The sequence below is a fragment of the Erithacus rubecula genome, assembly GCF_903797595.1.
Source record: "Erithacus rubecula genome assembly, chromosome: 5".
Classification (NCBI taxonomy): Eukaryota; Metazoa; Chordata; class Aves; order Passeriformes; family Muscicapidae; genus Erithacus; species Erithacus rubecula.
The window spans coordinates 43,636,043-43,662,876 of NC_136687.1; the positions used below are offsets into that span (position 1 = coordinate 43,636,043).

The 26,834-nt window shown below is 38.2% G+C and overlaps 1 protein-coding gene across 1 annotated transcript; it reads right to left on the reverse strand.

Moving 5' to 3' along the window:
- Positions 1–7,324: 7,324 nt before the first annotated feature.
- Positions 7,325–26,692, reverse strand: CENPC (centromere protein C). The gene is made up of 19 exons (XM_079307174.1): positions 26,574–26,692; positions 25,236–25,282; positions 23,997–24,058; positions 23,579–23,667; positions 22,439–22,529; positions 22,154–22,349; positions 21,105–21,308; positions 20,565–20,941; positions 19,426–19,931; positions 18,314–18,657; positions 17,730–17,768; positions 16,416–16,486; positions 15,326–15,400; positions 13,483–13,587; positions 12,565–12,663; positions 9,889–9,975; positions 9,453–9,607; positions 8,945–9,035; positions 7,325–7,531 (listed from the first exon to the last, which is right to left on the reverse strand). Exons 1-19 carry the CDS (start codon positions 26,586–26,588, stop codon positions 7,458–7,460), a joined length of 2,727 nt encoding a protein of 908 aa, XP_079163300.1. The 5' UTR covers positions 26,589–26,692; the 3' UTR covers positions 7,325–7,457.
- Between the last annotated feature and the right edge of the window lie 142 nt (positions 26,693–26,834).

Genomic DNA, 26,834 nt, shown 5'->3' on the forward strand with positions numbered 1-26,834 from the left:
GGTTACCCCCAGACTGGTCAGGAATATGTTATCTAGGGTGTATCAGACCATTGTTCTTTCTGCTACCATAAGTTCAGGGAAGCCAGTTAGGAATCAAGGTATATGATGATCGAATTAGGGAGAAGCAGTCGATTGATGTATCCCTGGCTGGGGGGAGCACCCAAAAGTGGGGTGATAATGAATGGCCAGCTGAACAAATCATACAACACTATGGACCAGCCACTTGGAATCTTAATGAATTAATATCAGGTGCCAGACAACCCATATATAATTTAAATTGGATAATTAGGTTACAAGCTGTCTTTAAAGTAGTAAGTAACCAGACAGCTACAGCTCTTGACCTTCTTGCTGACCAATCTACTCAGATGAGAAATGAAATATTTCAACACCGGATGGTATTAGACTATTTCTTAGCAGAAGAAGGGGGTGTGTGTGGCAAATGAAATGACTCAAACTGCTTTTACAAATAGATGACAATGGAAAGGTGGTGAAACAAATAGCAAAAGGAGTAAGAAAGTTAGCTCATGTACCTGTCCAAATATGGAAAGGATGGGAATGGGACATGTTTTCATGGCTACCTGGTGGACTGTGGGTTAAACAACTGCTTTTTTTCTCTTATGTGCTGTAGTAACTCTAGTCTTTTTACCATGCATGATCCCTTGCTTAATACAGCTTATTCAACATGTGATCAAAGGGATGCAGGTTATAGCCATGCCTACTGACCCAGAGATGGCTACAAAAGGACAGAAACTGATGTCACTGCAAATAATTGCAAAACCAAAAAGGACACAAGAACAAAAACTTAAGACAATGACAGCCAAAGTTTGTAAAGACAATTACTAAAAATAAAAAGGAGAGATTGAGAGGAATGTTACATTTGTCTTTACAAATAAGTTGTAGAGCTGTTGGTAGAAAAAGTTAGCACCTAGAGATAAAAGAAACAATGGGAGGGATTACACTGATTGATGAACGGAAAACGAGATTTGCCTTTACAAACAAACTATAGGTTTTCTGGTAAATAAAACTGGGTAACAGAAGATGAAAGAAGCAACGGGGGGGGGGGGCAGAACTAAGAATTCTACAAGAATTAAAAATTAAAGGAAGGGTTATACATTAGAGGGGAATGTCAGGTGTCAGGCATTCTGGGAAGTCTGTGCCTCTCGAGTACCTCAGCCAATGGGGAAAGAGAGAGGGAAAAGCAGCCGGGAAATTAGGATAAAAAGGAGGCTGCGTCCTCCAAAAATCCAAGAGATCCCAGGGGAATGCCCCATGGCCTCTCCCTTTATTCGAATAAAGCAAAAGGACTCCTCTGTTTCCTTTTTGGACATAAACCTCTGGCATTTGTGGATTAATCTTCCTTACATTTGCTAACTTAAAAAGTTCTTCAGAAGAAAACTTAAAGTATTTTCAGTAAAAACAGTAGTGTTGTAGGTTCCTCCTTTAAAAACAGTAGTGTTGTAGGTTCCTCCTTTTTTTTCCAACAAAACCCACAATATATCACGCAGCATGAGTGCAGGGCCATGGGCTTACCCTGGCTGGATGCCAGGAGGCCACCAAAGCCGCTCTATCACTCTCCTTGCTCAGCTGTACAGGAGAGTAAAAGAGGAAATATAAGGAAAAGTTCCTGGTTGAGAAGAGGACAGGGAGATATCATTCACTCATTACCATCACAGGCTGCAGGGGAATCTCAGCTCCAGTGCCTGGAGGACCTAGTCCCTGCTCCTTCTGCACTGGCCTGGGTTTGGGCAGGGCCGCTTCTCTCACACATCCTCACTCATCTTGTCTCTGGGAATAATTACTTCTGCACAGTAACATTTTTTCATTCTTAAATATTACAACGAAGTCATTACCACCACCTTTGGTGGGCGGAGCCTTGGCCAGTGGCACATTGGCACAGGAGCTGTTTGGCATTGGCTCTGTCACAGGGAGGCAGCTACTGGCTTCTCACAGAAGGCATCCCAGTAACTGCTCCCCATCACTATCAAATCATGGCCATACAAACTCAATGTAAGGACATAAGCAGCAGAAGCTATTGCATGACAAGGTAATGATTCTGTGAACTTCAGTTGGGTGAGCAATTGAACAAAATGAAGCTATTCTAAATTCTGATAGTTCACTTAGTGTAATTTGTTTGAAAGGTTAAACAGGATGCTAACATGGACTCAATATGCCACAAAATGAAAAGGGAAATAAAGCAAACATTTTAAGTTAGTTTGTCTTTAAAACACAGTGGGGGGCTTTTCTACTATCTAAAATACGGTTCAAGTCTGGGAGCTGTGTTCTAATTTATAGCTGTAGCAATCTCTCTGCTTTCCTGTGAATTACCTTAAGAGTATGCAGTAAAGCTTGGTTGCTCATCAAGCAAATGTCTGCTCCTACTAAGAAAATCAGCCGTAATAAAAGGCAGACAGCATTTGCTGGATGCAAAAAGGCCCCTGCAATTATCACTTAATTGTCCTTCATGGGCCAGTATTGGGAGTCTCATACTTACCCCTTAAGGTTGCTTTCCCTTCTTCAGCACTTTTCTTAACTGTCAATTTAATTAGTCTTCCTTCCTGGGCTTAATTGTGAATTTGTTTTGATTAATTAGCCTCAGAGCTCACTTGGCACTAACCGAAATATAGAAGTGCTCAGTTTCTTCAGTGTATAGGCTACTGCATCCTAGGGGAGTCTCCACTTTGTCAGCAATAAAATTTCAAGTTCAGATACTGGTTGAAAAAGCTTTTTTGTAATTAACTTTCAATTCTTGTAATTACCACCATTGTACTACAACATGAAAGTGTTGCTAACATTAAGAAAAGGTTAAATTTATTAAATTCAGGCCTCTTCTTCAGTGGATTATACATCATGATCATTAGCTGAGCCCTGTAGTTTTAGATGACATAATGCTCTTAAAATGCAAGTGATCAGATCACTACTAGAATCCCAGGAATGTGAGTTACCATCAGAGACAGCATGTCCTTGTGGAACCAACACCAGTAAACCTTTCTCATATCAATCTTTTCAAAGTTATTGAGTTTCATTGAAAATGCTTTACATAACCCAGACTAGTCAGTCTGTAACATCTTTGAGCACAACATAGAGCTCTTCAGTATGTTTACACCTCTCATATCACTCCTTTCCCCTCCCTCTTTATCACATGTTGAATCCAGAAGACATCCTCACATCATTACCATGCATCTTCTTACCATTGATCTTGATCAATTCTCATTTCAGATACTGCTATTAAAAACACAGAAAAAAAAGGCATCTTTGCAAACATCTTTGAACAGTGAAAACTTTTATTAAGCTAAATGAACAATTGCATGCTAACAGTAATCATAACCATTTAATAAACGACAAAGTAAACACTTTGGCCCTTCAGCTCCTTATTACAATCATTGCTGCTCTTGTGCTCCAAACAGGACTGCAGAAGGAGTGCAAAGTACCTGTGGTTTTACAAACTTTTGTGTTGTACCTTTACTTGGACACAGAAGCTCAAATAAAGCAGATCAGAACAGGAACTTCATGAGCGGTTCAAAAACACAGAGCAGCTCTGCAGGCAAACCTTGTAACATATTTGTTTCCTAATAATCTGCAGCCTACTGTTCTGACTGATGATCTACCATGTTTTCATCTTAGAACTGGACTATAGGACTCACTTTGGTTGTCAAAGCCTAACTGAAGCTCATCCATGCAACCCAAAAGGTTTGCCTTTGAGATCTGTTCTGACTGTATTTGTGAACATCTGTGAAGTAACAGCCAAAGAAATGTACTAGCTTGCAAAAACTAAGATGTTCAGATGCAACAGCTGAAATTAAGAGGCATGGTTCATGCTCTTCAGTTAGATATATCACCTGCAATCAATCATCACTTAAAGTAAATCCTGATTACAAAAGACATCATGCAGAGTCCATACAGCAGTAGATATACAAGAAATATGCCTTCATGCTGAAATGCCTTTTAAGCTGTTATGAAATGAGGAAATAGTTTTTTAGGTTTATTGCATTCCCCAAATGTTAATTTTAAATCATCTGCAGATGACCAATTTAGTTGTGCACTTGAAAAAAAGGAGCTGTATCTGAGCATCAGTTTGTTTCACTGGTCCTGTTTATTTTGTCTGTAATTACTCAGCTCCCAATCTTCTACTTTATGTTTACAGAGTTGTACAAATATGGATGTGCACACATATCTAACTGTTCTGCAATCATTCTTCTGCTAATTTAAGCTTCAAAAAGCTTTGTTTAGTAAAACAGGAACAGCTTTCTAACCAAATGAAATTACAAAAAGATAGATTTGCAAAAGAACTTCCTAACCTGTAATTTTTTGAAGGAAGACAAAGCCTTCAAAACTCTAACTTCTCAGTTAAGCCTCTTAAAACAAGTCCCTGGATACTACCATTGTACCTGCTATAGAACAAATTAACCTATTCATGTTAAACTGAAATACGTTACTTGGCTTTTGTTTCCAGCTCTCTCAATTACTGTTGATAAAAAGCAATTAATTAAAACACTGAAACAGGGATATCCACTAGGATATCAGTGTGTATCTTCCACAAACAGTAAGTGTATGTCAAAGACAACAGAAAAGGCCGTGTCTCTTTCAAGACAAATATTCCAACTTTACAACAGGTAACACTGGTTAACCAACTTCAGCCTAGCTCCACAACCACCTGGCTAAACCACAGTAGCCAGGGGAAGTGAGATTATTGAGCAGAGCGAAAAAGAGGCTGGCAAAAAGAATCACACATACGCAGGAAAAACACTAACTTGTCACATTTCAGAAAAGGTTTATTTCCTTGCAACATCCTATTTGACCTGCTGTATACAAAAATGTAGGAAGCAGGAACCAAAACAAGACCAGGCAGAGGTGAAACATCAGCTGCTGCTTCTGACTAACAACAGATTATTGACTGACACACTGCCCAACTCAGCAGCCATAGGAGTCCTGGCACTCAGAACATTCTCCTGCTTCTCCTCTGCACTTAGGCTAATGACACAGCAGCAAATTTCTAACAAGTGCCAAGTGGAAGAAAAACATATGCAATGCAATCCAGACTAACAGTGAACAACCCAGGTCCTGCAGTGCACTAATGTTTTAAAGAACAATTTTGTGCAAGTGTCTGCAACAAGTGCAATGTCTATGTAACTGAAGGAACTTAGCAGCGTTCAGTAGTTAAGTCCTACTGTGAAGTGCAACTGATTTATATCTCCTTGCAAAATAATTCAACTGAATTTATCTTCACCTGTAACAGACTTTTCTTCCTGCCTTTCAAAAACGAGACCCTAATGAGCACAGAGGCCAGCAAAAGACTAAGGGCTGTGCTTGAAGCCCCATCTACTGACAAATAATAGAATTGTGGCTAAACCAGAGCAATATTCCAGAGAACATCCCTTGGCAAACCTGATAATGCTTCTTAAAAAAAAAAAAACAAAACCAAAAACAACAAAAAAAAAAAGGTCAATCACAAACATATTCAGATATAGCCCAGCTGCAGAATGTTCTCTGCAAACTACACAGGACATTTCTGTCAAGAAATCAACCAGCCAGAGAGCAACAAAACTATTCAACCTAAAAAATGAAATATTTTACTAAATCTGCCCTGTTCTTCTGATACTCCCAGCCACAGAATTAGGAAAACACAAACAAGTATGCTGACCTGAAACCTGCACTTGAACATCTACACTTTCCAGCCTGTGTCAGGAAAAAGTCTGCACACATAAATCTCCTTAAGAAAGCATCCTGAAAGACTTAGTTCTCTTGACTCAAAAGAAAACTGCCTCACGACCTTGCTGCCAAGTTGCAATGGGCAAAAACACATCAGTGCCTGATATGACATGGGCAATGTCATCACTTCTCAACCTAGCCCACCAAATGAAAACACATCCCTGGCAAGCAGCAGCCTGCTGAGCTCTGCCACAGCATTCACCCACACTCTCCTTTAGGATGAGTCCTGTAGTCCATCCGCATAAAGTCCCTACACTAACCCCTTAAGAATCCATCCTTCTGCTACCCAATCTGCAGACAGGTAACATGGAAAAGAATGTGCAGGGTATTTTTGTTCAGAACCCCCTGAAATGTTTTCTGTTCTGATTTTCAACTGGAACCAATTTGCTGCTGAGATCAGAGACCATCTCATCCATGGCCTGACTGCTGGGAGACCTGCTTGGGTTAGAAGCAGTCTTTGGTTTTAATCCTAGACCTGTGCTTTTTTCCAAGTGGCAAAGTTCCACATCTCTGTAGGCCTAAGGAGTTCAAAGACTTAAAAACTAAACATTTTAGTGGGTGGGATTCCCTCAAGCAGTGAGACAACAAATGTGCTCATCTGGTAGCTGGTATGGCTCCAGCACAGGAAGGACATTATTTGAATCTTGCTAACTTTGAAGAGACCAACCCAAGGCCAAAATTTAGAAAAGCTGCCAACATCAAGTTTATATCTAGTAACTAAATGATTTTTTTCTTTTTTTAACTTTTAAACTGCTTACAAAAGTTGAGGGGGAGGAAAAAAAAGAACTTTCTGCCGTGAATGAAAAGAGGGCACACAACTTCTATGAAGTACTTCCACTGTACTAACCGTAAGAACTACTGCTTGAAAGAGAACAGCAGTATTTGACTATTCGTTTAAATTCCTAAATCTAAATGATATTTCACAAAGGCATGGTAATCTTGGTGTCTAAGCCCTTTCACAGACACAGGAAGTTAGCTGACAACTGAAAGCCAACTCCTCTTTCCTCCTTTAATGTATACTCCATATTTAGCATAAAGATCATGGTCAAGACTGGTTACAAAGTTACTACTCAATTCTCAAGTCCTTAGAAGTTCATAATTCCAATTCAACTTTCCATTTCTCCTTCTCTTCAAGAATAGCAAAGACCAGAGAGAGAAAGAAGCATATGGAGAATAGCTGTAGTTTAACCTTATCTTCAGCCAGAAGGAAACTTGAAGAACTTAGGAGACAAACGCTATGTATATCATCTGCAACAGCTGAACCCCCAGCACAGCAGCCTTACAGCGGCCCATCTCCTAGACAACAATTACTGGAATGCAAACAGCAGGTTTGTAATTTAACCAGTGATTACTCTAGGCAGGTTGTGCCAGGTAGTCCTTATGACAACTTATCAGATATTATCTGAAGATGCCAGCGTTTGTTCAAGTGCTAAGCACCTTTATGGAGATTACATACAATTTGGAACAACAAATAAACCCACACATTTCAAACTTACCTCGTTGAGTTCTATCAACGGCCTAAAAACAGTAACAGATGAAAACAAATACCCTTCATTTTGTTATTTCAGTTTGACAGCAAACTACCAACATTCTTCTGGGTTTTTTCCTCAACTCTTACGTTGATTTCAGCTGATATGCAGTTATTTGTAACCTTAGGGTGGGCCTGCTCAAACATTTTTTGTATGCAAAAAAACTTCAGAACATACAAAAATTTGCTAAATATTTAAGTAAACTTCTTGGCAGAAAGTTCTTCATTTCTCTTTGAGTTGTGTGAAGAGAAAAACACTTGGTTCATTCAGAAGATTACATATGTCATATTCATTTCCTACGAAGAAAAACAGAGTAAGTTTTCCTTAGGAGCCACTGGCAATTTTTGAAGTTCTCTCCTGTCTACAGTCAAGTATAGTTTTATTTTATACATATTAATCAGAAGGAATATTAGCTCTTAATCTAGGATGCTACTCTTACAGGCAGATCAGTGCATTTCAAAGAGATGATAAGGAATACAGCTAGTGTCATTTACTTTGATCTTTGCTTAGAAGACTTTTACTGAGAAGAATGTAACAGGCATGAGCTCTCAGCTCTCAAAACCCACAATGAATCTTTAAGGTGACTGAATTTACTTTAATTTATTCCTACAGAAACTATCAATAAAAACTGCACATGGAAACTTATCTGCAGATCTTCACTTGATATTTGCACACTAACATGACCACAAAATAGAATTATCTAATAGGAGGCCCTGAACACTGGGAATGAACAACATCCTCACTCTCACCTACAATGACACAATGAATCACCTGCCACAAACACTGCACTGCCCCTCCAGTCATACTGAGACCGGCCATCAGGAAGCAGGGAAGAATGAAGTGTGCATCTTTATGGTCATACAAAACTCTCAGCATCTTATATAATCTGCTTTCCCAAAAAGCAAGTGACAAAACTGTCTCTGCACATCCACTAGACTTATAAGATTGAAATATCCAAAAACAGCTTCAAAGCACCAAGTATTAACTGAGCAACAACTGCTCAGTCAGGACACTGTGCTGAAAAGTTAACAGGGAGAAAAAGGGCTAATCCCTCATTTTCTAAAAATAAGCCTGTTCACAGGAAAGCTGTACAAAAGCCCTCTACAGCTTCATGAACAGCATGCTTTAACACTACTATGAAATCTCCAGACTAGTGTCTTAACTCACTGATGAACAGTCTCCCATATGGAATTTATGCCACTTCTATATCAGAAGGACAAAATCAGGTCTTTAAATTCTCAAGAAAACATATGAAGTTATAACATTCAACAAGACAGTTTGAACCTTCTATACACAAGCACAAAATATGGCAAACTGATCCAAATGGATTTTCATAACTTTATATAGGAAAAAAAGCTGCAAGCATGTGGTGACAGAAATAATTATATTAATTACTAGTAACATTACGCTGTGATGTTTCCTCAACATTACAGATAGTGACAGAACCAGAATACCAAGACAAATTTACTCTTAGAACTTGGTAGTGTCATTAAAACTTTGAGGCCAACTCATATAAACAAGCAGTATGTGTATCCCTGCATTCAACCATCAGATCATCAACGCATGTCCAGTATTTTGTCACATTCCATTCTTCATCAACCTGTACTGACCCATTCTCTATTCAATCATTCTGTTTGGTTTTGATTCCTAGCATGCTAATTTAGTCTCCTGCACCTCCCAACAAATGGATTTCAGACACATGCACTCACCTGATGGAACATAGAAAGAGTCTCCTGAAGACAGGTAATATGATGTCTTATGTATTGTTACAATAACTTCGCCACGGAGAATATGGAAAGTCTTAATGGAAACCAAAGGGTTCGAAGGTTAGCAACATTTAAGAAAGATATCCAAGAAACACTCGGATACACATAACAAAGATAAAAACCCAAATCAGTCAGCAGAGCTGCAATACTTTTTTCCCCATACTGATGAAAAATATAAGATGCACAACTCAAAAGAGGATGGGGTTCAGTTTTATCTTTCTACTAATTCTATCTTGCCAGCAAGATCCAGAAGTAGGAGCACATGGACATACAAATTTAATACAAAGCAAAGCAATGTGAATGCAAAGTACCTTCAGCAAACATTTCATTAATGTTTATTTGTTTTGGCAGGTGGGGGGGACCTCTCAACTTCATATGTTATTTCCAACCACCCCAACAGATTTTCTGTTTAACAAGCCCATTTTATAAAAAGTTTAAAAAGCACACTTACTATTGTACTTCCGTAGGCATATTGACGCCCTTTTACTTTTAATGGCTTCAGAATCAATACACCAGTTGCAAAACGAGATGTACTCAAACTTTTGTATATTTCTGCTGCTTCGTCACTTCGGTGGCAAGCAACACAGTTTGCAGGGCTTATACAATCTACAAAAAATGTCCAGGAGATTAACATTAATGCTACCACATAATTAGTCTTGTTACATGCTAGGGCAACACATACTTTCAATGCAACAATTCCAAAATCTAGACTTAATATTTAGCTGAAAAATCAGGACACTTATTGTGTCTCCCTCAGAACTTTCTCCAGAAGAGCAATGAATATTTCAAAACCTCACCTTTTAATGCCCAATGTGGCATTAATTTTTTTTTTTTCTTATAAGTCTACATAATTCAGGAAATCCCTTGGTCACATCCATTCAACTCACCTAGAAGGATTTCCTTCTTTGTTACTGGATCAAGTACAATGGTTGGCTTAGACACATCAGCTAAACTTGCAGGTATCTCTCTTCCATCTAAGGACAGAAAGAAACCAAAACAAAACCAGAAAAGTAGTCAATATAGATAGATTTTAAAAGGTTAATCATTCAGCCACAACTTTTCCACAATTCTAACGTCACACATGAAGTGCTTAAATTTCCTTTAATAAGTGACTAAATAGGCTGAATACTTTGAAACCGTCCAAAACAATTCTTTGAAAATGTCTCTTTCATTGAAATAATTTCTGTAATAGATGTGTGTAATAGATGAACACTCTCTAAATTCTAAGGAATTTCCTAGGGAAATGCCAAGTATTTATCCTATGCTATTAACAACAGCATTTATTCAAAATTCTATTTTGAGAGAAGTGTTTTTCTACCAACAGATGCTGAGAGAATATGAAATACATTATGAAGTGTGAAAAACAATTGTTTTTGCTCAAGTTATTGTTGATAGGCATCAGGAGACTTAAGAGAGAAAGCGTTCAAAAGATAAGCAAGCACATGTCCAATTTTCATTTTCTCAAGAAATAGCATTACAGGAATCTCACTGAAAGTTGCAATTCTGAGAACTATTGCTCTAATAAAAAGGATTTTTGCAGAGAAACAAATATCCTAAAAATTGATGACAACACTATGCTTTTTAAATAGGAGAGAGATGCTTTAGAATTTTCATGGCACAATAAACATCCCAAAGCCTCTCACAGAATTCTTTTAAGGAGACAATTTTATCTCTACAGTGCACAAGGAATTTCTTTAAAACACAGACAGAAGAAACATGCGAAAGGCAAGCTATAGCACTTTGTAGGCACACATGGCAGCTTAAATAGTCGTACAGCAAGACAATCAGGGAGGAAGAAAGTTACTGTGTTCAAACAGCTTTGTTCCAACATAACAATCTCTGTGTAAAAAGAAGTATCAACAGGTATAACTACAGCTATAAAACCAGAATCTTTATTGTATCAATAACATTTAAGAATTTGTGCTAGAAATTTTACTTGGCTGACAGGCCTTACTTGCATCACTAAGACTCAAGGATGTGAGTGAAAGACCATCTCTGAGGATGAATGTTACAGAGGAAATCAATCACTTCTGGAAAACAGTTCAAAGGCAATTGAAGCAACCAATAGTTCTTGTAAGCTACAGTATGAACAGTCACCACCAGTTCTGGTTCACATGGACTGCAAATGATTTAAATTACAATCTAAACTGTACTTTGATCAAATATTGATGTAGACCAGGGTCCTGTCTCCCATCAGTTGCCCAAAGCAGGAATTCCTTCCATTCCCCAAAATGCCATAATAATATACTGACACATAAATAGACACTTTCCACCTCTAACCTGGAGCTGTTTATTTAGAGCTATTAACTCTTCTGTTAAGTCTCCTGTTAGTATATCTGATTCTTGCCTTGAAACTACATAAATATTTTTATGCACGATATTCTGGGCAAGAAGAACACAGTGAGAATGACCATCTTATTTTGCTGAATAACCCAGCTCGCACTGTCTTCCTTCCACACCTTCTAGTTCTTGCGTTTAAAAAAAAACAAGCGGAAAAACCCCAACAATTTACTTCAATTTCCCATCTCCACGTCACTCATGATATCAGAGGTGTTTTCACACCTCTTCCTTAGAGGCCATAGCATTCCCACCATAGCATTATCTTCAGGGCTGAGAAGTCTTCACTATAGAAGTCCTACTAGGTTTTTGATGAGCTTTCCCTAAACCTTCTCTAGTCCTTCCACTTTCTTTTAGAGGTAAGGAATAAAACTTACATGAAACATATGTAAAATCAGAAATTAGTACAACAGTGATTGCTTTCTTCCTTATTTCTCTGAAGATCATGTCAGTCCTGATTAGTTTAGTGCTAGAACCATACGGCATTTTCCGTCTTTGTTAGCATTTATTTTATTAGTTCTATAACTTCACAGAGAAATGTTTCAGCTTCAAACAAAGGCTCTAGATATTCCCCATAAAGAAAGGCTCTTCAGTATTAAAACAAATTCCAGAGAGCACAGCAAAAATAATTTGGCTTTTGGACTTTGATCCTCTTTTCTGAACACTGCTTACATATTTATTATCTACTGGCCAGACAGTCTCTGCTTGTTAAAACACAGATTTATTGCCCACTTTTAACCATTTTATGCACTGATCTTAAAGCTCTCTTCACCTACCATGTTGTGGTTTTGTACTGAAACTACAACAGCATGAAGCCCTACTAACACTCTCCGCTGCCTTTTTAGGTGTGTTATTACAGGTATCAGCAAAATGGCTACAAGTTTTTATACCTCAACTGTGCACACTAGCATCCTTATCTGAACACAAAATAAGTACAGTTTAGTTTCTTCAGCCCCTGCTTTAAAGAAACAACACTTCTGGGTATGTCCAGCATTTCTCCCTTTCTTACAGTGAGAAGTGAATTGACAACAAACATGTACAGCATTGCTATATATCCAGTAGGAGCACGTTTTTCCTCATCAGATCATATTAATAAATTATGATACAAAATTATTTTCATTCAGAGAGAGAATTGAGTGTTTATGGGAGGAAAATCTTAGAGCAGTAGAGCATTTGATTGAAGAGACTTTTATAAGCATCCAAAGGAAAAAAGTCTGTGTTCCTACTTTTATCTGTTTTCTCCTTGGGATGATCCTTCTTCCTCTCTTTACTCTTCGTGAGACATTCTGTTTCTGGATGCACTACTCCACTAACCACAAGCCCTCCTAAAACAAAAGGAAGTTAAACGAAGTCCACTAACTTATAGTAAATTTAAAAGAATGCAAACTTGCACAACCAAACAGTCTTTCAATTGAGAATACATTTCCTTGATGCTGAATTTTTCAGATGGCTTTAGAAAGCCAATACAAACAAAAAAGCTTTTCAACATTAAGTACTTTGGAGTGCAATGCAAGTTGAGACACTTTGAAAAATGATTTGATCAAATTCCAGTCAAAGAACATTTCAGAAAGCCATGACATGAAAATAATTTTTAAGACAAAACACCACTTTTAGGGACACACAAAAAAAAAATACTATTTTTGACTGGACTAATTAATTAGGAAAGGACTAAACTAAGCTGAATTATCAGTAAAAAAATTCCTGAGAACAAGATCTATTTTATCTCTTAGGGTATTTAACACTGAGACTATAAAATGTTATAGTATCTGCTCTGAGAAACAATTCTCACACAAGAAGAAATGCTCCAATGAATGACACAGTAGACTGTCTCTTTTCCAGTATGATACAAAAATCTCTGACATAAAAAACCCAGTAGTACAGAAAAACTCTTCTGTTCTTCCCTCAATAGTGAAGGCAAAAGTATTTAACATGCTCTGCTGATATTATTTTCGACTGACACAGGAGTGTCAGAAGAGAAGAAAACTGCATGGAGAGATGACTAAGTAACTGGAGACCACAAATAATCTTTTTTTAAAAAGTTACCCAATAGTAAGCATCTCAAAGCATGCACAGCACAAGATCAACTCACAGATTTCTTTTCTGTTCTATCCAAAAGAAGCAAATAGGTATTTTGGAGCTAATACCTGAAGGATCCATAGTATAATTTACACGTTCTCCTCTCCAGTATTCCAGAGGTCTCAGCCGTATCCTTTTAGTCCGACGAACATTGGGTGTGTTGGAAGGCAGAACTGATTTAAAGTATGAAGTCATTTGCATTAAGTATGAAAGAAAAATTCAGACAGAAAATATTAAGTATTCTTTCCTTTTGTTCTGTACCACAAGAGGGTCAGCACTTCCCAGCTGATATTTTTATCACACTGCTATCATGATAAGAAAATATGATTTAAGAAAATAGGATATTGCTGAATGCCTTCCTCTGCAAACATCAGTATTTCACCCTTCTTCTTCTTAAACAATCATCACCCTGACTTGATATTAGATTTCATTCTATCTATCTTAGTGAACCACTAACATTAGGAGTTCAAGGACAGCAAACATGCTACATCTGTGAAGACAAAGCTCTTGACAAAGACTAAGAACCCTGCCTGAATCTGGGGAATTTCACTAACAACCATAAAAAGGCTCTGCCTCAGTTATGGGAAGGGAACAGTAAGAGAAACTGCATCCTTCTCTTCCAGATTCTGAAATCCTGTTTCCAAAGTCCAGAAGGGCAGCACTTCTGCAAAAAGAAACTCCACACATTTCCACGATTTCTCAGATATTTATCTTCAGATGTACTAATCACAAAGTCTCAACTTCCAAGTTGTGTAAGCTGCCATATATGAATACAATATGGTATTTTAGTGTTTGTAAGAAACAGTAAAAGCCCCTTAAGATCTCAGAGCAAATTAATCAAGAATATAAAAATGTTAAAAATGTAAATGAAAAACAGTTGCTGAAACAGTTTTTGAAAGTAGACAACAAAAATGTGCATAAAATAATAATGAAGCCAATAAAAACACCCACAACATAAAACAAACAAGCATGCGACTACAACTGACTGCATGACCATTGTTCCATCCTATCCAGACTCACACCACAGAAGGCAGGTTATTTGCACCCTCAGTTTTACTGCATAAAACCAATTCAAATTCTTACTGTTCTCACTGATAAGTAAGAGTTTGTCCTGCCTCAGTTTTTCAGTAATACATTCAGTGAATGGGTATGCAGCTGCAGTGCCAGCTGAAGATTGAGCTCCACATGGGAGCCGCAGGCAAGAGGTCATGAACTGAAGCTGACCCTTTGAACAACAGGGACTTCTGGCCCAGCCTGGTGACCAGACACTCAGGGACATAGCAGAAACCAAGGACTCAGCTGGAAGGACCAGGAGTACCCTAGACTGTTGAGCACATAGAATGTGAGAGTACAAAAGCCCAGAGCATGCTTTGTTCCAGTTTAAGCTGCTATTTGGTTGCTACATCATAAAATTACTTAAAGGAACCAGAGGTCTGAGAGTCTGCTATGGGAAACCCAGGGTCAAGCCAGCAAGGAAACCTCATCTAGCTGTGTACAGAATCAAATAGGGCACATGATCAAGCACAGGACCGACCCACTGTAAAGGGGTTTCAATCCTAAGACAAAGTCTGTGATGGTAGTGGGAGTGTGACTGCCGGAGTGGCTCCTGGATGGTCAGACCTGAAAGTTTCCTTAACACAGTATCATGAAAAATGGAAATGTGGCAGTTAAAAAGATAATTGTTGAATAGAGCAATAAAAAAAGAAACACTAAAAGTTTTAAAAAATAACTTTAAAATTAAGAAAAGGGCTATACTTGAAGAAATAACAAAACTTATCTGTAAATACTTATGAACAGATGAACTCATTTCAAGGTTTGCCTGTCTCTCCTTCAGCAATGTTTACAGCAACGTTTACATCAAGTAGAAAATGTATTTGCATTTACACACACTACATTTTAAAATACTCTTACCTATTTTATGCCTTGCTCTTTCATCTGACAACAGACGTCTTAATTTGCAATTCAACTCCTCAGAACTATCTGAAAACACATTCAAAAATCCCAAAGGCATATATTATTCCTGACTTATTCAATATGCTGACTAGAAGCAACCAAAATTAACACAATAGAAGTTCCAAGGATAGTGCTTCCACTAACACCTTTTGCTAGAAACAAATATGAAATCCAGTGTAGATAAACAGTAACTGTAATTAGTTTTAAACAGGTAAACTTAAAAATTACTTGAAAACTATATAACCAAGCAAATACACCTTAGACATATCCCTCTTGATAGAGTGAACATAGGCAAATTATAAATTATACACATAATTTTATTGATCAAAGTGCAAGGTAATTCAGATTTATATCACTCAAACCTGATTTTCAAACAAATTTTTTACCAGAACATACAAAACTAGGTATCGGAAGAAAGCATTGCATGGACTAATAACATTCATGTCTGACTCTGAAACACTAATGAAAAGACTTTGTATCTCCAGGGCTCAAGTTCAATATGACAACATGTGGAACTAGTGTAGTGAAATTTAAACCTGAAACCAAACAAATAATAATAACCCACCCCACACAAAAACCCCCCAACACAAAACCAAACCAAACAACTACCAAAAAAACCCCCCTAACACAACAAAGCAAAGAAAAAAAATCCAAACATCAAACCTAAGTACTCTTTGGCAAACATGCCAAATTCATGCTGCAATTTGGCTCAGGTTTGCCTAAAGTGACTGCATACTGGACCATCACAGAGCAACACATCAAAATGGTACAAACTGAGCCTGAAAATTTTGTTCAAAGTATTTTGGAAAGAAAAACTTTATCCTGGTAGGCATGATCGCAACCCATGGAGGGCTGTGTTGTCCCAAAGCTAACAACATAAAGCTGGCATGCTGTACCAAACACTTGGATAGAAATGTAACCACAATCAATAAAATCTGCATTTCTTGCTCTGGACAAGCTGAATACAACATAAATTACTGAACTGTTATAAAAAGTTTATAAAAAGCTTATACATAAAATGCAAGGAAATACCAAATTTAACCATTACCTGAAAATGTATCCTGTTGAGAAGACACAGTGCTGGATGTAAATAGATCAGAGTCTTCTAGAACAGGCCCACTGCAAAGGAAAAATAGTACATATGCTTGAACATGTTAAGTGTCAAAGCAACATTACAGCACTACCAAGAATAGCGAATTTAAGTATTTTTCAGATCATGTGGGCTGGGTTTTATTTTGCTTTTGAACAAGTCTATAGCAATTAGAAACTGAAGCAAATGACCACTCCTTAGAAATCACAGATCAGAAGTTCATTAACTACTCCTCTACTTAGTCAGGCAGACAATTAATGTTCACACCTCCTCTCAAGAGGTTTCCTTTACTTTTTCTTTTTTCTCTATTCCAGAACAGACTTTCTCCTCACATCTGTAGCATTACCTTATACCATATATACCAATTTTCCATACACCATAATAATAGAAGTGCTTTAAAGAGTTGTTTTGCATACTCTAAAAAAAGGACAGTAAACTAGCTTTTAATATGTAGCCTGTCATGAAATCTCCCCTATAAAATGGCAGCAATTTACACATATAACTCCGAAAGAGATTCTCTAGCAATCAAGCCATTTTTAAGAGAACTTCTACAGCCTTAGCATCAGTACTCTTGACCTTCCTTCTTCCACCATCTGAGGCTGTGCTTTGCTGCTTTTACTGTGCCAGGGAAGTTCAGCCGTTATCCACCTCAACTCCAAAAGATGCATTTCAATTAACAAGGTTAGCAAACCTACACTACAAATTTGTCCAAGTCAGTCTACAGTAGGTTTGGTTAGAATTAAAGCCACCAACATTTTCAATAGAATGACTGCATAAGAATTTAATAAATCCACAGAATGCCACTCGTGTTTTTTTTGTTATTAATTCCCCACCTCATGAAAGGGGAAGATACATGCCTATGTACGTGCACAAAGTTTGGATTGTAGATAAGAGTTCTATACCCTACTTGACATCAATTTTATTAGTGCAGCTGTCATTAGTTCTAGGAGAACTGGTTTTTCTGTTCAAAAAGTACACTAATTAAAAGTAAACTAATGTGGAAGCAAGCCTCAAAGTAAAGAAATCCCCTAAGGCAAGAAGCTTATTATGACCCCTTATTCATGATAGGAAGAAAACCTGCATTACTTTATTAACTGTATTAGCACAGTATTTAAAGGCCTCAAGCACAAACTGCAATTCTGTTATACTCTGTGTTTCACCAGCAGGGCACAGAATACAGTACCTGTACCATCCGCCCAGTCTCACTCAGGGGGCCTCAGTGGGGTAGAAGTAGGATTAAACTAATAATTTTCAAACAATTCAGGAAATTACCTCTCGCAATTCAAAATCTTCGCAGCTACAAAGGAATCCCTAGAAAATAAAAAATTTTTCTTATTATATTTGGCGTTAAGTAAACTTAATGAAAGGAACCTGTATGTCAATAATTTTACATCCTAAACAAAATTATAAAAATACATTAAAAACAATTAAAAAGCAATGCAAAGACCCGTGATTATAAACCAGGTTTTAGATCACTTGAACTTAGTCTTTAGATTGACAAAAATAAATATAGCTGAAGAATTAAATGCTGTATTTTCTAAATTTATTTTTTAAAAAGAACAAACTTGACAGTGAAGTTATTCAGTGAGTGGTGCGGTTATGTTACACTGGATCTGCTATGCAAGTCTCACAAGAACACTGACTAGAACAAGTTTACTCATGCAGGAGACAATAAATATGGCACCCAGCTTTGAGAAAAGAATGTTCATTTAACTGCTTGGCTTCTCTATTATTCAACCAGCCTCAAACTATCACATACTTCAACTGGGCCATCACTGATTATAAGTTGACAAGATGTGTTTAATTATCTACAAAGCTATACACCACACTTGTAAGGAATCACACAAAAAGCTTACTGTGGTCCATGCTGCCTGTCACGTTTTCTTTTGTTACTTTTTATTTTCACATCTGGTAACTCATGTCTTTTCCTTGCCACATCCTGTACAGAAGAGCTGTAAAAAGCTGTTTGAGACTCAGTATCTTCAGAGCTGGAGGAAATAGCTTTATTGGCTCTACGTGGAATTTTATTGGGTATCTTCGCTGAAGACTCGGCAGACAATCGTTTCTTTTCAGGATTCTTCACACTCTCCATGGGATGCTGGAGGGCTTTTAGAGGAGTTCTGCTATTTGCACCACCAGGTGACTCCAGTGTGTGTAATACATTTCTAGGCTTTTTAGATTTAGTCAACTTCTGAATCACAGCAGTCTCTAACTTCTCATGCAAACATGTGGTGCACACATCATTCAATTCTACAGACTCTCTTTCAAGCTCTTCTTCACCAGATTCACTGTCAGAACTCTCCTCTCTTTGTAACTGAGGCTTTTTACTACTTCTTTGCTGGACAGGTTTCCTAGGCTTCTTCTTTGGATTTCCTGTCCCTCTCTTAGTTACTTCGACTTTTGGAAGTTCCTGCTTAGCAGCTTGTTTCTTTTTAACTGAAGACTTAGTCAACTTCTGATCCAAACAAGTGGTGCACACGTCATTAAATTCTACAGGCTCTCTTTCAAGCTCTTCTTCATCAGATTCACTGTCAGAACTCTCCTCTCTTTGTAACTGAGGCTTTTTACTACTTCTTTGCTGGACAGATTTCCTAGGCTTCTTCCTTGGATTTCTTGTCCCTCTCTTAGCTATTTCGACTTTTGGAAGTTTCTGCTCGGCAGTTTGTTTCTTCTTAACTGGAGACTTAGTCAACTTCTGAACCACAGGAGTCTCTAACTTCTGATCCAAACATGTGGTGCACACATCATTCAATTCTACAGGCTCTCTTTCAAGCTCTTCTTCACCAGATTCACTGTCAGAACTCTCCTCTCCTTGTAACTGAGGCTTTTTACTACTTCTTTGCTGGACAGGTTTCCTAGGCTTCTTCCTTGGATTTCCTGTCCCTCTCTTAGCTACTTCAACTTTTGGAAGTTTCTGCTCAGAAGTTTGTTTCTTCTTAACTGAAGACTTAGTCAACTTCTGAACCACAGGAGTTTCTAACTTCTGATCCAAACATGTGGTGCACACATCATTCAATTCTACAGGCTCTCTTTCAAGCTCTTCTTCACCAGATTCACTGTCAGAACTCTCCTCTCTTTGTAACTGAGGCTTTTTACTACTTCTTTGCTGGACAGATTTCCTAGGCTTCTTCCTTGGATTTCTTGTCCCTCTCTTAGCTACTTCAACTTTTGGAAGTTCCTGCTTGGCAGTTTGTTTCTTCTTACCTAAACCCTTAGAAGCTTCAGAAGTCAGCTGCAGTTTCTTGGAAGCCCTGAGAGACTTTTTTACTGACACAGTCTGCTCTTCCTGATGCCTAGATGAGGGCATAGGCAAATCCTCACTTGGCAGCATCCTTGTATTACACTGCTCTTCATCAGATGGTTTTGCTTCCAATCTAGACTGTGACGACATCAGTTCTTCAGCTTGTGGTCTCCAGAATGTGTTCTTTTTCTGTTTTGGAGAGTCTTGTCTAAGTGCATCCTTTTTAGTCTTTCCTGTCAATACACAAAATATTTGAAGATTAATACCTTTTCCCATTAAACTTGAAGATATATGTTGACATCTGAGTATATAAAAACAAACCAAAGAATCAAAATGGGGAAGGAAAAGGAAAAACAAAAGGGAATAACTAAACCAGTTTTATCACTGCAGGCTAAAATAAGGTTTTCACTAAAAACTAAAACACTAAACTAAAAACAAAACCTAAAAACCAAAACTAAAACCTTGGTGTACTTCCAGCATTTCCTTATAAAAAATGGGGCAGAAATGTTACATTTCCAGTTTACAGTGTTCCGTGCTACAGAACTCTTCACAAATAATTCCCAAAACTCAACCCCCTTTCTCTTCAAAGCACAGAAAAAAAGCTTGTTGGGTACCTACCTTCTATGCATCTTCATAAAAAAAGGCAACACTGCCTTTTTTAATTCTTAATGTCCTAACAGGAAGGCAAACGGTATGGTGAAAAAACTCAAATGTATCATCCAAAACTAAGTGTGCAACTGAAACACCAAAAAGAAATCCATTGATGTCTATCACCTACCTTATTATAATTTCCTTATAAACCACCAGAAAAGAATCCAGTAATGTGACATGGAAGAAAAGGTGTTAAGAGCTGTTAAATAATTTACCTGTATGAGTATTCTTTTGGTTTTGAGATGTAAGGACATTTTCTTCACTATTAGGGATTGGAACTGACTCTGACATTTCTTTCAAGTCAAAAGTTCCAACATCCAGATAATCCAGTTTCTGTTTAGTAAGTGCTTCAACCTGTACTTTTGTGTTCTTGACTTTCTTATTCTGAGACTTCTCCTTTTCAGAGGGCTGAGATTTAGAAATGGGAATTGCAGAGCCATCGCTTTTTGATTTTTTCTTCTTAGAGGGTATTGTAATCCAAGAAGAAGATGCATCACATGATTCATCAATTAAAAATCCACATTCATCTTCCATTTCTATATCTTGATGTTTCACCGGACAAGGTGATGGAGATGATACAGAGGTTGAATATCTAAAGAATGGAGGGAAAAAAAACATTCATATCATTCGGGGGGTGGGGGCATTGACTTTCAGTTTTCCAAATCTAGTGGTAACTCCCAAGACCTTGACACAGTACAGAACATTCTTTGGAATGTTCATCCATCATACATTCCATATTAAGCCTCCAAACACACCTCTGTCCAAGTGTTCTTGTTGCTACAGCTGCTAAGACAGCTGAAGAGAAAGGCTTCTCAGTCCGGGCAGATGATGCAGTAACACGTTCTGCTCCTTGCACAGGAAGAACCTGCTCATCTCTCCCAGGCTGAGGCCCTTCCAAATTTTTAACTTCTCCATGGCTCTCTGCTGCAGCTGGTGTACTCCAGTTATCAAAACAAAATCTATGAATGAGAAACAGCATTCAAACATGTTGCTATCAATCCTGAGTGCAAAATAAGGTGTTTTGAGGATGAACAGATGCTCATGTTGACAGCACCTCATTTCTTATGAATAAGCTTCCTTTTGGAAACTTACTGGAACACAGGTCAGCAGTAGTACTTTCCAGCAAGTGTCCACAGGGAACATGGAGTCAGCATGTGACTCTTGATCAAAGTAAAGGTTGCTCAAAAAGACAAATTCCTAATCCTAGGAGAATGTACTTCAGAAATGGTCAGTTTTCCTAGAACTGTAGGTGCACTGCCTTTCCAATTTCATTCCATCAATGGGATCAGTGTCAATCCATCTTTATGATCTACCCCAGAGATCTACCCTATAGGAAAGCAGAAGTGCAGCCAAGACACTGGCCATTGTTGCAACTCAGCTTCAAATCTTTCAGTGAGGAGATAATGATCACCATTGAAGCTGTTTTACTTTGTATAAAATATTTGTATATTCAGAGCGAGAAGAATCTCATTTCTGCTTTAACAAATTCCTGTTAACTTTTAAAGTCAACACTCTCAATAGGATTCACCAAAGAAGTCTAGACAATCCAAGAAGCTGATACTTTGGTGCACTTTCTTAGAAAAAAAGAGTTTAAATCTATTCTGACAGGCTTCTTTCATTTGGGTACTGCATTTACTACCAGAAAAACATATAAAAAATAATTCTACCTGTTCTAAACCCAGATATGGAAATTTTCTAAAAAGCCTGGAATTATTTTTTGAGTTCACAATCCAAACTTGATTTACCCTGTAGTGGGGGGGCACACGTAGACTACGACACCACAACCATGCTCAGCTCCACTTACTTAACTACAGGAGAAGGTGATCTAGCAGACCCACAATTATCCTTAGAGCACAAAAGCACATCCTGACACTGGCACCGTGCTTCAACACCTTTTTTTGTACTCTTTTCTTCACTTTTAGATGCAGAAGACTCTGTTTTTTCAGCAGTAGCTACATAATCGTCTGTTGCAGACTTCAGGTGTGATTCACAAGCTTGTCCTGCCACATATACAGAACAGGTTTAATTCTTTTATTTAAAACCTTACAAAATCCCAAGAAATAGTTAATTCAGCAATAGTGTGACCAACCTCTGCTGCTGACAGGTTCTAGCGGTGACACGGGTGAGATATCTGGAGACTTACAGGTTCTTTTCACAGAGCTGGCTGACTCTGGCTTGCGCTGTCATAGTTGGTAACAGATGAGATGAAGTAAAATATTTGATAAAGCAACAGCTCTTTAACATGAAAATACATTTCTACAGAGCATGATATAATCTCCTTCCATTAATTCATACTCATTTGAATCACATTTCTATTTTACCTAAACACTTGAACCTTCTATTGTGTAAAACTTTCTAAAAATAACTTTAAATTTCAAACAGCAGATAAAACAGCGTGTACAGTAAAAATCTATATGCAGTTTTAAACAGACGTCCTGCTAATCTTGAGGTAAACTATCGTCATTAGAATGAATTAGTTTAAAGTATATAATTATTAATCTTTATTAAGACAGAGGTTCAGCAAGAATTGCTTTGAGATTGTATTCTATTCTAACATCAGACTAAACAAACACCATTATAAAGTCGCCTGTTCTAGATCCCACCATTAATAGAATATACTGCTTAAAAGAAAAAACGTAAAATCAAAATATTACAATTAAATATACAAACTAGATTCTTGGCATCATCCTCCCAAGCAGCACACTAGCAAGGCCTTCAACTTGTTTCCAGTCTTCAACAAAGTCACAGATATTTCAAGTTATTGTACAGATATTTATTAGAAGTTAACCAGCTGCTTTTCTACACGAATCACCTTTAAATTTTACTGTCCATCTGATAGCTAGGAACTGTGCCCACATGTCTGGCAAAGTGACCACAATCAACTCCAATGGAGTCCAAGACAGCCATTCACACCATTAGTAATAAGGCAGTTTGTCTCAGCCTGAGAAATTTAACTATCCTGGACAAAAAGCTGAGAAGCTTTCATTAATTAGGTTGGACTGTAAAAACCCAAGAAAAAGAGCTATTAAATAATTCTACTTCCAGAATATTTACTATTAGAGCACAATAAGCTAAGGAAAAAATCATATTTTCAACAACTATTACAGATCATTAAAGTATAGCCTAAATACTTTTACAAGTGCTCATACAGAACTAAATGCTACAGAATTGAACTTGTACCCACATGAACCTGTACCCAGTGCTACACCATGACACTGACATAACTTACCCTTTGGCTCTGCATTGAAGTCGTCTCCTCATTGTTCAAAATAAAGGCTGAGCAACTTGGAGAGTTCATTGCAACATCTCTGCTATAGCCTAAAAGAAAAAAAAAAAAAAAAAAACTGTAAATATGGGAGTCTTGGAATTGCCCAGGTTTCATTTATTTTAACAAGTTCTAAGGCTTATTAAGGTCATGTAAATTCAAAAAAGAAAGCAATCAGCTGCATGAGAGATTATAAGACAGCTAAGACGCAGTTTTAAAAAGCTGGGAAGGGGCTGTTTTTAAAAATCCTGAAAAATACGATTTTTATCCATTTTACCCCTATTTTTTATTTCTATCTACTTACCACTAAATATAATACAAGGAAGAATTTACCTTTTTTCTTTTATCAGCAAATCAAGCAAAACACCAAATAAGAGCTTACTTTCAAAACAATCCTGTATGAATTTCACCAAGTTTTGACTTTGGCGTAGATCAATCTTATTTCTAGAAACAAGAGGGAAAAAATATTTTCAATCAAAAATGCCAAATGCTCTTATCCCAAGTATTAAAATAGCAAAGTTTTACTTCTTAATATTTTAGGTTATTGTTTCCCCTAGTTCCAACTTTAATATATATTTTACCTACCATTTCCATGCATAGATATCCACTAAGAAATTTGTCTAAGTAAGAATACCAGGACAAAAAAGACTCACTGCCACAGATTATAATAAGAATGAAGAATTCTCTCTACATAAAACAAAGCATGCAACTACTGCAACAGCCCTGAGGTAAATGAGCTTTAGGCTGACTAGAGTCTCACTTGAAATAAGTATTATTTTTATAAATCAGACCTCAAGTTATGTTGCTTGCATAGTGATGCAGTCACAGCAGACCTAGAAATGAAATGTGCTGCTGCACATCTATCCCTCCATACAGGGAGTCACCCTGTAAAACAAGTTATTTCTGTGCTTAGATAAAAGTTTCAGCAGCAAGGACTGGCGTGAGGTGTCCAATCCATAAGCATGTTAAGCTCACCTCATTGGATTATTCTTTCAAACCAGCACAAATGAAAAGGGAAGAAATGACTGATTTACCAGCTACATGGTGTTGATCAAAACCAAAATAACACTAGAAAAGTTGTGAAATATTACTCCCATACTGATCATAATACACCTTTGAAAGCAGCTGATTCATTAGATTTGGTAAGCTCATGAAACTCATGTCCAAAAATGGATTTCAGTAACAAAACCTTCACAGACTCCTAATACGTACGTAAAGGACATCGCAGCACCACAAATGCTGAAACTCATCTCTAACAGTTACCAGCAAGATCCAAATATGCTGGAATTCTGCGTGGGCTTCATTTCTGTATTCCTTGAAAGGCAACATGCTTGCATAGATTAACTGCTTCCCCACTCAGAGAGCTCAGTTAGGGGTACCTCTCATGTACAGCTACACCATGATCTGCTGCATCAGGAAAAGAATACAAAGGAAACCCTTGGATATTTGTTGCCCTGGAAGAACAAGGGGAACCGTGCTCCTCTTACCACTAAGAAATAAAAAAAATTTGGGGAAGATCATGTTTAAAAAGTTACATTACATAGTTTTGACATTTATCTCTCAGATAAAAATCAGCATAAATTTTCCAGAATCTAAGAATAGGTGTTTAAATGCAAGTTACCCTCCTCCATGGCAGAATCTTGGTCTGTAGTCTTTTTTTAAATCATTCTGTAAAGAAATAAAAATCAATTTTTACTAAGCATGATGACAGAAAAACAAGTAAGCAGCTCAAGAATTCTCAAGACATCTTGAAGTAGTGGGAGAGGGGGAGTTATTGCAGCATTGTTTTTCCTTAGAATGCTACAGTGTCTCTTCATACACTTGAAACCCAAGTATAACCAAAGTCATTCAAACAGCAGACAGGACTCCAGTCATTTACCACAACTAGAGTAGTAATAATTCAAGCAGCAGCACATTCTCTGTGTAATCAAACAAAGCCACTGACCTGAGAACCAGCAATGGCTGCAGAAGATAAAATGGGAAGAAAGTGCAACAAAAATTCAACAGCAAAGCAGAGTGCAGTTCTTCACAAATGTGACAGGAAAACATCTCAACAAATGTAAATGTTTAGCTGAATAACAACTACAACTTCTTTCTAATTTCTTTCTTCCTAATTTCTAATTTAAAGAGTAGATGCAGTGTGGAGATTATGTGATCCTAACACAAGAGAATTCAGCACGTTTTTCTGAAATTTGCCATACTGGCAGTACTTTGCACTTGGTGGTTCCCCTTTGGATATTACTTCTGGTATCAAAAATAAAACTCCATATGGATTGATTTCACTTCAAATTTTTAACATCGGTTTAAAGTGGCAGAAGCAAGTAACAAGTGACACGGCAAAACAACTGACCAAAAGCTACCACTTCAGAAACTATACGGAACCACACTCCGCAGTCCATCCGGCACTCAACCTTAAACCGCCTTCCGCTCGCAGAAGAGCGCGGCATAATGCACTGGCAAGTGACCTGGCGCATTAAAGAAATTAAAAATTCCCGTCACGGACCTAAAAGGGCCTTTAACAGTTCATTTCTTATTGTGGTCGTGTCGCGCTACACATGACCAACTGTAAAACTTAAGCACGTTTCTAGCGTCCCTGCACAAGTGTCCTGCTCTTGATGTGCTCAGTCGCCCATGGAAGTCGGCTCTCCAGAGACAGCCTGAGGGGAACGGGATCTGACGCAAACACTCGCGCGCTGAGGGGAACGGGGCTCCCGACAGATCAGCCCTCAGCACACAAATATCTGTGCCAACAGCCCGGACCCGGAGTGAGTGTGGAACCCCAAATCCAGCCTCGCTTTCCTCCGGGGAAAGTGGAAGATCGGCCCCATCCCATCCCTCAGGAGCGCTCCTCTGCGCTACGGACGAGCCCGACCGCCGCTCACAACAAACCAGACAGGCAGGTACAGGCACACAGACACAGACACAGGCACAGACACACACAGACCGGCCGCTCTCTCACCAAATCCTCCGCCATCTCGGAGCGGAGCCGATGCGCCCAACGCCCGCCGCCTCTGAATTCCGCGCGCCTTTCCCGCCGAGCGCGCGCGAACGGCCGGCGGGCGGCAGCACCCCGGCCACGCCTCCCCGGTCTCGTCTCATTGGCCGGCGGCCGCCGCGCGCCAGGCACGGCAGCGCAGGGCAGCTGATTTAAACGCTCGCGGGTGTTGCGCCTGCGCAGAAGCAGCGGCTACCTCTGTCCCCCGTCCCACCTTTTCTGCCA